General features: G+C 46.7%; 1 protein-coding gene across 1 annotated transcript; it reads right to left on the bottom strand.

Moving 5' to 3' along the window:
- Positions 1-635: 635 nt before the first annotated feature.
- On the bottom strand, positions 636-9,437 carry LOC149425807 (uncharacterized). The gene is made up of 4 exons (XM_089643576.1): positions 8,070-9,437; positions 6,185-7,907; positions 1,525-3,571; positions 636-1,461 (listed from the first exon to the last, which is right to left on the bottom strand). Exons 1-4 carry the CDS (start codon positions 9,435-9,437, stop codon positions 636-638), a joined length of 5,964 nt encoding a protein of 1,987 aa, XP_089499702.1.
- Between the last annotated feature and the right edge of the window lie 1,634 nt (positions 9,438-11,071).

Raw genomic sequence — 11,071 nt, 5'->3', positions numbered from 1 at the left:
TTGAGGTTGGTATTTATTTCGTAGTTATATCTTGCATCCTTTTCCCGTAAATCCAGTCTGATGATATCACAATTAATCACATCTGAATCTGTTATCAGTTTTTGATAAGGGAGTCAAGGTGATATGCTGGGCTGTGATTGGTTGGAAACGGCGGCCATCATGGAATTCCATCCGGGGAGTAGTGGAGGGGGTCCTACGTAAATACTGAGTAGCTTTCCTAGCGGTGGTTACTTCGTGGGTTGGTGTGTCCGAGGGAGGTGGTGGATGATTATTTTCAGATGTGTTTCAGGTTCTGTTATTATATTGCTATGTAATTATCTTGATTAATCACATATAATACATCATTTGATTGAGTTATTTTGATGTAAAGATTTCCAAATGTGTCGGCAACACGGTATCAAGCGGTTTCGGGGTTGAAGTGCTTTTGTGTTTTTTGGCGTAAATATGAATTCTCTTGAAATATTCTGGAGGTCTGGATACGTATGATACACTCCCCCCGTACAGTCTCGCCTGTACTCAGCTATTTGATCAGACGTATCTTCTTTTGATGTTTTTTCAGGTTGGAGGTCGAGGGATGAAGGAAGGGGTGCTGTCCAGATTTTGCCAGTGTGGAGTCATGTCAGCGCCATCCGGGGTCAGCAGGAGGGGGTGTTGTCCTGACTTCGCCATGTCAGTGAGGGATAGCCGCTCAGTGCCGGTGTCGTCAGGAGTCCTCCAGCGGGAGTGGGATTCGATTTTGCCATGCCAGTGAGGGATAACCGCTCAGTGCCGGCGCCATCGAGGGGGTGCTGTCCAGACTGCCGTGTCAGTGAGGGTTCGCTCAGAGCAGGCGTTGTCTGGCGCCCCCTGCAGGAGTAGGAAGTTGGAGTTGATTTTGCCAGCTCAGCGCCAGCGCCATCGTGGGGGTGCGGGCCAGACTGCCGTGTCAGTGAGGGTTCGCTCAGTGCCGGCGTTGTTGTCTGACGCCCCCTGCAGGAGTAGGAAGTTGGAGTCGATTTTGCCAGCTCAGCGCCAGCGCCATCATGGGGGTGCGGGCCAGACTGCCGTGTCAGTGAGGGTTCGCTCAGTGCCGGCGTTGTTGTCTGACGCCCCCTGCAGGAGTAGGAAGTTGGAGTCGATTTTGCCAGCTCAGCGCCAGCACCATCGTGGGGGTGCGGGCCAGACTGCCGTGTCAGTGAGGGTTCGCTCAGTGCCGGCGTTGTTGTCTGACGCCCCCTGCAGGAGTAGGAAGTTGGAGTCGATTTTGCCAGCTCAGCGCCAGCGCCATCGTGGGGGTGCGGGCCAGACTGCCGTGTCAGTGGGGGTTCGCTCAGTGCCGGCGTTGTTGTCTGACGCCCCCTGCGGGAGTAGGAAGTTGGAGTCGATTTTGCCAGCTCAGCGCCAGCGCCATCGTGGGGGTGCGGGCCAGACTGCCGTGTCAGTGAGGGTTCGCTCAGTGCCGGCGTTGTTGTCTGACGCCCCCTGCAGGAGGAGGAAGTTGGAATGTTGATGTAGACGAGTTCTGCCACTTGTGTAGATTCCTACTTGTTGGTATTGCAGGGAATGTCCGGTGTTGTGGGAGCAGGGAGGATGACGGCAACTTTTACTGCCGATCTTATGTAGACTCCAGTGCTTGTTTGGATCCGAACAGTTCGGACTTGACCATCGGTTGCAGGTATTGCTTCGATGACACGGCCTCGTGGCCAGCTGTTCCGGGGTAGTGCTGGATCCATGATGATTACTAGGTCGTCTTTTCTAATTGGTGTAGTCGGATGGTGCCATTTTTGACGGGCAGCCATAGTGGGAAGGTACTCGCGCAGCCATCTTCTCCAAAAGGCGTCTGCGAGTTGTTGTCCAATACGCCACTGACGGCGGAGGCATACTTCTTCTTCTGTTTTTTTGTAGAAAGATAATTGAGGGCGTTTCCCGGCTGACCCCAGTAAGAAGTGGTTGGGGGTCAGGGGTTCTTCGTCTCGTGGGTCGACCGATATATGGGTTAGTGGGCGGTTGTTCACAATGAATTCGGCCTCCGCAAGGGCTGTGTGTAGAGTTTCTTCTTTAGGCGTCCTTTCCTTAAGCGTGGCGTTTAAGGCCTTTTTAACTGACCTCACTAATCTCTCCCACGCTCCCCCCATGTGGGGACTCATTGGTGGTATGAAGTGCCACTCTATGCCTTGGGTGGCTACTGCGTCGATCATCTTGGTATCCTGGCTCAGTGACATCAGGGCGTCTCTCATTTCAGCGTCGGCTCCATGAAAGTTTGTGCCGTTGTCAGAGTATATGGCAGTTGGTTGTCCTCTCCGTGCGGTCATTCTTTGCAGGGCCATGATTGCGGAGTCAGCTGACAGTGAAGTGGTTAATTCCAGGTGGATGGCGCGCGTTGAGAGGCAGGTGAAGATGGCTCCGTAACGTTTTTCTCTGTGTCTGCCGACTGTTATGGTCATAGGACCGAAATAATCCAGCCCGCAATGTGTGAATGGGCGGATGTGATGTATCAGACGTGGTGGTGGTAGTACGCCCATCTGGGGTGGTTTGGGTTTACTGCGTCGTATGTAACACATGGGGCAGGCGTGCGCAATCTTTCGGTTTGTCGTACGTAGTCTGAGCACAAAAAAATGGCTGCGTATTTCTGCTACTGTTTTTTCCGTGCTGGGGTGTTCTGCCTTCTTATGGTAGTGATTGATCAGGAGACGGGTGTATGCGTTGTCGCCATCCAGGATGATAGGAGTCCGGGCTACTCTCTTAGCCTTCTCTAAGGTCTGCAGACGTGTGCCCATTCGGAGGATACCGTCAGGTCCGAAGAAAGGGTTCAGGGCGTTGAGGCGGCTGCTGGCGGGTAACTCTTTCTTTTCTTGAATGGTGTGTAGGTCCGAACTGAACGTGTCTTCTTGTGACCTCCTGATCCATCTGTGTTCTGCTGCTTTTATTTCCTCAGCTATTAGTGGTCCCTCCGGGGTTCTGTTGGGGCCCATCCGGCATCGTCTGATAAAACGGAGAACCCAGGCAGTCGAGCGGATCAGTCGGTGCCACGATGAGAACCGTTCAACTGCTGGTAGAGCTTCGCCTCGTTCGGTGATAAGTCCGACGTAGACAGGTTTGACTTCCAGAGTTAGGTCATCAGGTTTATGAGCGGGTGCGCGTTCTTTGGGCCATTTGTCTTCTGAGTGGGTGAGGAAGGTTGGACCGGTGAACCATCTTCCTTCTGGTGTCAGGTCGGGTACTTCGAGGTCCCGTGTGCCGATGTCAGCGGGATTGAGCTTCGTAGGTACCCATCTCCAGTCGGGTATTCTGGTCAGCTCGTCAATCTCTCCTAGTCGGTTGGCCACAAATGTTGAGTAGGCTCGTGGGTCAGTGCGTAACCAGCATAGTACTGTTGTGGAGTCTGTCCAAAAACATGTGCGGCGGATATTGGCTCTGCTCTCTTTCTGGATGGTTTGGGCGAGTCTTGCTGCAATGAGGCCAGCTTGCAATTCGAGGCGGGGAATGGAGAGAGGTTTCAGTGGTGCGACTTTGCATTTACTTGCAAGGAATGTCGTCTGTATCTTCCCTTCTATGTCTTCGGTGAAGTAGGCTACGGCGCAGCAGGCTTGTTCTGATGCGTCACAGAAGAGATGTAGGGTTACGTTGCTTTGTTTGTTGTAGAGTGTAATGATCTGCCCTTTCTACTTCAAACTTTTCCTTCTCTTCTTTCTACGATACATTTTCCTTAAGTCCCGTAGGTAACTTTTCCATAAGGCTTTGGTTATATATATATCCGGGGTAGGAAGGTCCTCCCTGCCGTCTTTTCTTTATTACACACCCCTTCAAGTGTGTACATCCTAGTTTGTCTACGTGACGTACGACCTTGAACGTACTCATTTCACGTGACGGTTCAGTATAAAAAGGCTTCACCGAACGTTGTGTTGGGTTTTTGTTTCTCGGTTTAGAAACCTAGTTATTTATGTTTTGTGTGGTATCCCTTGGTTCTTTTGAGATAGAGTGAGTTGAATCCATTACCGCTGTTTTTCAAAACCATTTTATAAACCTTATCTTCTAAGTCGCCTGCTCACCCCCCCCTAGCTACTCGATTCTACCTATCGTAGGGTAATGTGAATATAATAAAGTGTTAGATTTTATATATGTGATATACATACGATAAATTCATGGTGTTAGTTGTCGGCGCCATCCATGTATATATTTTGTGAGGGGAAGGAGAGGAAAAGAAATGAATTTTTTCAAGTTAAGACTGGCTCCTCCGCTTACCAAACAAAACTGATGGATGATAATTCGAACAAGGCAATCGATATCTGGTGTCTGGATATCACAACCGGCCGGGTCTCCCCTTGTTCCAAATCGGCAACCTTCACGCCAGAATAAAGAAAACCAGGTCTCTTCACCAATTTCAGAATTGCCCCAATCTCAAACACCTCCAGGATAAACTAATTTACTGAGTGTAGAAGGGGAAAACCATAACATCCCTTTATCACGAATCTAGTCGCGAAAATGTGACACGCAAGGTCCTAAGTTACGTGCCACCTCCAGAAAACGTTGTAACTCCCACGCCGTCGGGGATTTACATCCCTTTCTAGGTCAATACATAGGTAACACACGACGATCTTGTCGACATTTTGCCTGCTTATTAACGATAGGTTGTGTGCCTACCCATTCAGCCAATTATCATGTGAGATATATGTAAGGTCTACTCGAAATGCCAAATTTAGGATGAGGACTGTCTGTATTTTAATATTTGGTTCCAGTATTTATTTTATGAGGTTACTAGCATCCTCGTGTATTAGGTATGGGTAACTTCTACTGAATACCTATCCTCTCAGGTAAGGTATAAACGGATAATTGGTTTGATGTTTTGCATTTAATTTAAAGAGGCTGCCTACCTCTCGAAAGATACCTGTTGAGAAAAGTTGTTCGGTTGGTAATTTTATTTCGGAGATTACCATCTCCCTCTTTCGTCTTTAGATTTGTTTTCGTGCATCCCAATTCGTAACTTAGAAAGTCAAACAATAGATGAAAAGTATTAAATTAGAAAAGTCAAATAACAGAAGAAAAGTTTTCATTTTGTTCCGTCTGGTTGCATCCGAACGCTTTCAATTTGGGACGGCATACGCTAGCAAAACTTCCCCTTTGACTGACTGTACTCCGCGCCTCTCGGCCTATATATGAAAAGGTCGTTGACTCGTCTCTCGCTCACAGCTGATTGACAATGCGTCTAGCGTATCCCTACTTATGGGAAGATTATTTGGGTTGCAGGCGTTGCAAACTCGGTTCCTGTACCTCGGTTGTATCCTATTATTATTAAAAGGGTCCTCTGAAATTTAATAAATAATATAAAAAAACTCACCCTGTTAGTCACCTCCAAATCCTCGTGTGAAACTTACCTGGTTACACTATATAGCTAAATCACTTTAATTTTCGACCTCCTCCCTACGCTTATAAAAGGGTAATTAAATATTCCTGTAAATAAAATTGTACCTCCCTAATCTGTTAGGATTCGAACCCACAGTTAATAATCTATTTGATTCTCTGGTTTTCGGTCTCCGTGGATAGAATGCCATCTCGCCAAATCAATAACTTAGCCCGATTAAACACTTCCTGCCTTTAAGTACATTCACTCTATTTTAAAACGCAATCAATGTTTTTATTATTTTCATGTTTTTAAGACAAGCAATCTAGTTCGAACTGTATACGAAATCACGTTTAAATCAACACAACTTTATAACACAATCGCGATTGCACAACACCTGGCGCCCCTGAGGTGGGTTTTTACAAAACGGCGCTCTACAAATTATCCAATTATTATTATTGTCATTATTATTAATTGTTTTCTCACTGAGTCCAACCACTTTCACTTCGCACAAAACCGGTTCAATAATATTTCACTTTAGTTCAAAATTCCACAATACTATTAACACCATCTGAATCCACTAATTCACTGCAATTTCACACAACACTTCTCATTTGTATAGATTTCATGGAGCTGTCAACGCACTCAAGTTCCAAACCCGACTGTCCTCCGGTCTCTCCTTTCCCGTGGGAATCTGTTTACTCAAGGCCTGTCTGTCAATAAATCTTCCGTCGTTGTTTAAACAAAAAAATTTTTTAGAGCACGTTATTTTATTATTTATCGTTTATTTTTGTGGATGTCCAAAACATCACAAGAGGCAACGTCTCGGGATTGATATGCTGTTTGTGTGCAGTAAGTTCAACCAGCTTGTCCATTTCTGCGCGTGTTCGGGTGTGATAGACTCGTCCCAGCCGACGTTTGATCGCCATACTTCTTGCAAAAGTACTTTTGTTCTGATGGTCAGGCAGCCGATGAAGCCCACGGGGTCGAAAATCTTCATAACTGTTGACAGCAATTGTCGTTTTGTTGGTAATGTAGTAGCTTCGGATGGAGTCATCTCGTGAAATGAGTATAGGAAGTGATCCGTGGATTGGTCCCAGATTAGTCCGAGTACTCGTTCTGTTTCTGGACTCCCGTTGCTGATGGCTATGGTGGTATTGGTGCGATCTTCGTCAGGAAAGTTGGCAATAGCTGCTGGTTTGTTGGATGCCCAGTTGGTCAAATGGAACCCTCCTTTCGCGAGGAGGGCACTCACATCTTGGGTGAGTTGGGCAGCTTCCTGGTGAGTGTCTACTGCATCCAAGTAGTCGTCCATGTAGAACTTGGTGCGAACAGCTGCTGCGGCGGATGGGTATTCGTGCTGGTATCTTTCAGCGACCTTGTTCAAGACAAACTGGGCGCTGCTTGGGGAACAGGTGGCGCCAAACATCATTGAAGTCATTTGATAAGTTTCGGGTTCGTCCTTGGTTGATGTTCGCCACAAGAATCGCTGTGACTGTTGGTCTTCTGGTTTTATTTTTATTTGTAGAAACATCTCTCTGATGTCAGCAGCAATGGCGACGTTTCCTTCCCGGAAGCGCATGATGTTTCCCAGGAGAGATGACAGCAGGTCGGGTCCTGTGAGCAACTGGTCATTGAGTGAAGTCCCGCGGCATCGGCTGGCTGCGTCGAACACCACTCTGATTTTCCCTGGTTTATTGGGGTTGGTCACTGCAAAGTGTGGCAGATACCATTGTTGGGGTGTACGCGTGGATGCTTCTCTATCTGACAGTTTTTTTGCATAGCCTTTGGATATCAGCTGATCAATCTTGTCGGTGTAGGCTGTTTTCAGGGTTTCATCTCTGGATAATTTCTTCTCCAGGGAATTTAGTCGTCTCAGCGCGCACTGTCGGTTGTCAGGTAAGGTGGCTTCTAGGTTGCACCATATTAAACCAGTTTCCCATCTTCCAGTAGGCAGGGGTCGTGTTGTCGCAGTCATGAGCGCCATTGCTCGTTGTATGTTTGTGTTGACTCGGGTTGCTGCGGTTACGCCAAGTGAGTCGACGGTAAAATTTGTTTTCAGCAGTTCTTCCAATCGTATGTCTGAGGCCGTCTCACGTTGAAGTGCCAATGTGGTGGCTGGGTGCTCGTATCCTGGGTTTGAGCCACCATGGGCGATCCATCCTAGTGCGGTACGTGATATTATTCGTGTAGAATCATTGTCTTCTTGCACTTCTCGTGACACAATCAGGTGGGCGTTATCTTGTCCTATTAATATCTTCGGGATGACGGGCCTTCCGTTGATTTGTTGTTGAGGGAGGTTGAGGTTGCTTATCGTGTTGGCGGTGATTTGATATGTGTCGCCTTGGCCAGCCCCTCTTATCGTCAGTCGCACTCGTTGGGATAGCTTGTCAGAGGTGCACATCCCTTTAGCACCGTGGATTCGTAGACCGTGAACTGGGCCGTGTGCTCTGATTTGTGCTGCTGTATCGGTGTCGACTAGTGTCACGGTCGATCCTTCGTCGAGAAGCGCAAATGTTGAACATGTGTCTTGACTTGGTGCACTGAGTATGACTGGTATGATCTTCAGAAGGACGGTCTGGTTTGTGTTCTGGCGTCACAGGTTCACGGTATTTTGAGGTGATTGTGGGCCTCCGTGTAACAAGGTGTGATGTGGGTAATAGCAACCCTCTATGCCGCACCCTTTTGTTTCCTCGCAGAATCGAGAATGATGTTTTTCCAAACATTTCCTGCACAAGTTGGCTGCACGAACTGTCTCCCACCGTAGGGGAACGGTTTTGGCTGCAAACTCTCGGCACTCTCTGATGTGGTGGTCACCGCTGCACTGGACACAACTGCTCGTGGTTACTTGGTGTTTCTGGTTCATCCCGGGATAGCTGGGTGGTGTGATCGCCTTACGTTTGAGGGTGTATGGCGTCTTTCCTGCGTTGTTGTTTTGCCCTTGGTATCCTGCATGGACTTGGTCTCGGCGTGGGCGAGGCCTCGGACGGTCTACCATCCCGCTATTTGGTATTGCGTTGGTTATTTCCTTCATAAAGGCAGCGAGTTGGGTGATGGTTGCAGGGGTGCGCTGTCCGCGAACTTCCATCAGCCAGGCTAGACGCAGAGTGTTTGGCAGCTTGTCGGTAATGTCGCTCAGCAATGTTGGGTTGGTGAGGTAACCCTCGTTCTTCAGGATCCGGAGGGAGGCCACCAAATTTTGTACGGTCCCGGAGAAGTCAGCCAGGTCTTCCAGAGATACGTCAGGTGTAAGGTAGGGCAGCTTTTTCACTTTTTCGAGCATAAATTTGGCTATTGCTCCAGAATTGCCGTACCGTTGCTCAAGTACGCAGAGGATTTCGGGTAGTTGAAAGGGATCCATCAGCAGGGGCGATACGGTCTCTCGAGCCTTGCCTTTGAGGGCGCGTTGCAGTCGGATGAGGTTCTCGCTGGCGGTCATTTGGCAGGTGGTAGTAGACTGCATATATTGCGCCTTCCAGGTAGGCCACTCGAGCGGGTCCCCGGAAAATATGGGCAAATCCTTTGCCGAAGACTGTCTGGCGATGAGTGCTGCCATCCTTGAGTCATCTTCCAGTGTTCGAGGGGTGTCCTGGGATCTGGTGGAGCGGATGGCGTCTGCCATTATCGACGCTATTTGAGTCAGTGGGTCGGCGCCTTGTCGTAACCATTCTTGAGTATGTCGTGCTCTCTCATCATTTGTAGGAGGTGGTGGGAAGAGCGGAGAGTCCAGGTTCGTCAGGAATGGCTGTGGCTGATACTCCATTGTGTGGTGAGTTGGGTATCCTTGTCCTGATATGGTGATGTTAGCTGCAGGGCTCGGGGGTACATTTGAAGTTGCTTCAGGTGCGGTTAAGTTGTGCATCGGTTGGGTAGTAGTTTGACGTGTTGCTGCGTTCAGGGCTGATTGTAGTTCGGCGATTTGTTTAGAATGTTCTTCCTCCCGAATGCGCATTTCTCGGCGTAGCATTTGGAGGGAGTCTTCAGTTGATTCAGAAGGTGTATCGGGCTCTTGGGGGTTCTCAGTAGCAGGTTCTTCTTGACCAGTGTTGATAGGCTGGTTTCGGTTTCGGCTGGTCTCAGATGATGTTGAGGCTTTGCGGCCGCTGCGGAGTGACGGCATCTCTACTTTGGATGAGACTGAAGACGTGTGTAGATCCGGCTCGAAGGACCAAATGTACGAAACAATATACTGTCCGTAAAATTACTGTAGATACGGAGGTAGCTGGGTACACTTTTTAGGCGTTTTCAGTCTTGGTAGATGTTGTAGAGCCTTTGTGGTGGAGTTTAATGCCACGATCAGAGAGGAATTTATTCCAGATCTGAACTGACGAAAGGAATTTAATACTGGCAAAAACTGAATTTACTACTGAATAAAACACTTGAAAATATTTCTTGGGACTTTTGGAGACTTGGAGATGGTTTCTTCAGGAGAGAGGATTCTCTTTCAGAGGTAGTTGTTGAACTGACTTTGTATGGAATTTGGTTCTCTATTTATAGAACGTTTTCAAATCGAACCCTCTCGGAGGCGTTCTATCCTCTTTCGTGAGGAGTAAAGTGGTTAGGTATTTTTCCTCTCTGCAATTATCTTGTTGAGAGGAAAGTTATATTTTAATATGATACCTTCCACCAAGTCAGTTCAGTCTACCAAAACCATCTCCCGCAGTCCCGTTTATTTATTTTATAAATAATTATACAAATTTTCATATTGGGTTTGAAGATAAATATCTTTGGTTTGAACATTTCCCAAAGAGTAACAAATATAGTTAGGTATAATTATTCATGTTATTGTATTAGTATATAATCATTTCTTGAGGTTGGTATTTATTTCGTAGTTATATCTTGCATCCTTTTCCCGTAAATCCAGTCTGATGATATCACAATTAATCACATCTGAATCTGTTATCAGTTTTTGATAAGGGAGTCAAGGTGATATGCTGGGCTGTGATTGGTTGGAAACGGCGGCCATCATGGAATTCCATCCGGGGAGTAGTGGAGGGGGTCCTACGTAAATACTGAGTAGCTTTCCTAGCGGTGGTCACTTCGTGGGTTGGTGTGTCCGAGGGAGGTGGTGGATGATTATTTTCAGATGTGTTTCAGGTTCTGTTATTATATTGCTATGTAATTATCTTGATTAATCACATATAATACATCATTTGATTGAGTTATTTTGATGTAAAGATTTCCAACCGCTTGATACCGTGTCGGCGACACGGTATCAAGCGGTTTCGGGGTTGAAGTGCTTTTGTGTTTTTTGGCGTAAATATGAATTCTCTTGAAATATTCTGGAGGTCTGGATACGTATGATACAACTACTATGTTAATAAAATATATATTCACATATGTAGAAACTTATAACTAAAATTATCATTAACAATCTAAGAAGGAGGAAGTTCTATTATATTAGGGTGTTTATAAAATTTGTTTTTATTATAAGCTGGAAATATATCTTAAATGCATGAATTAAATTAATCGTCGATCTTTAACGCATTCATCTGCCTACAATTAAACCGATTGACGTCTTATGTTCCCGCTGATATTGTCTATTGTCCATTGGTAGGCAAGTCAATAGCATTTTGACTTTATCATAAGTAGTTGAACGCAATCGCTAGAGAATGTATGTGTGTGAATCATCAATTATGGTATAACAAAAGGAAAAAAAATCAATATTTGTATAGAATGACGGATTTATAGAAAGGAGTGTCTGAAAATGTGAGTTTTTAATTTGGATCTAAATTCTGTTGGGCTGGTTAAACA

This window comes from Hesperophylax consimilis, chromosome 2 (genome assembly GCF_061612785.1).
Source record: "Hesperophylax consimilis isolate HC1 chromosome 2, BYU_Hcon_1.0, whole genome shotgun sequence".
Classification (NCBI taxonomy): domain Eukaryota; kingdom Metazoa; phylum Arthropoda; class Insecta; order Trichoptera; family Limnephilidae; genus Hesperophylax; species Hesperophylax consimilis.
This window is presented reverse-complemented; position numbering and strand designations above follow the sequence as displayed.

Excerpts from the sequence above, each read along its gene's own strand:
- LOC149425807 (XM_089643576.1), bottom strand. The coding sequence starts at position 9,437 with ATGCCGTCACTCCGCAGCGGCCGCAAAGCCTCAACATCATCTGAGACC. Across the intron at positions 7,908-8,069 it reads TTCCCCTACGGTGGGAGACA|AACACAAACCAGACCGTCCT; the intron begins GTTCGTGCAGCC and ends CTGTGACGCCAG. Across the intron at positions 1,462-1,524 it reads ATTCCCTGCAATACCAACAA|GGGGCGTCAGACAACAACGC; the intron begins GTAGGAATCTAC and ends CTCCTCCTGCAG.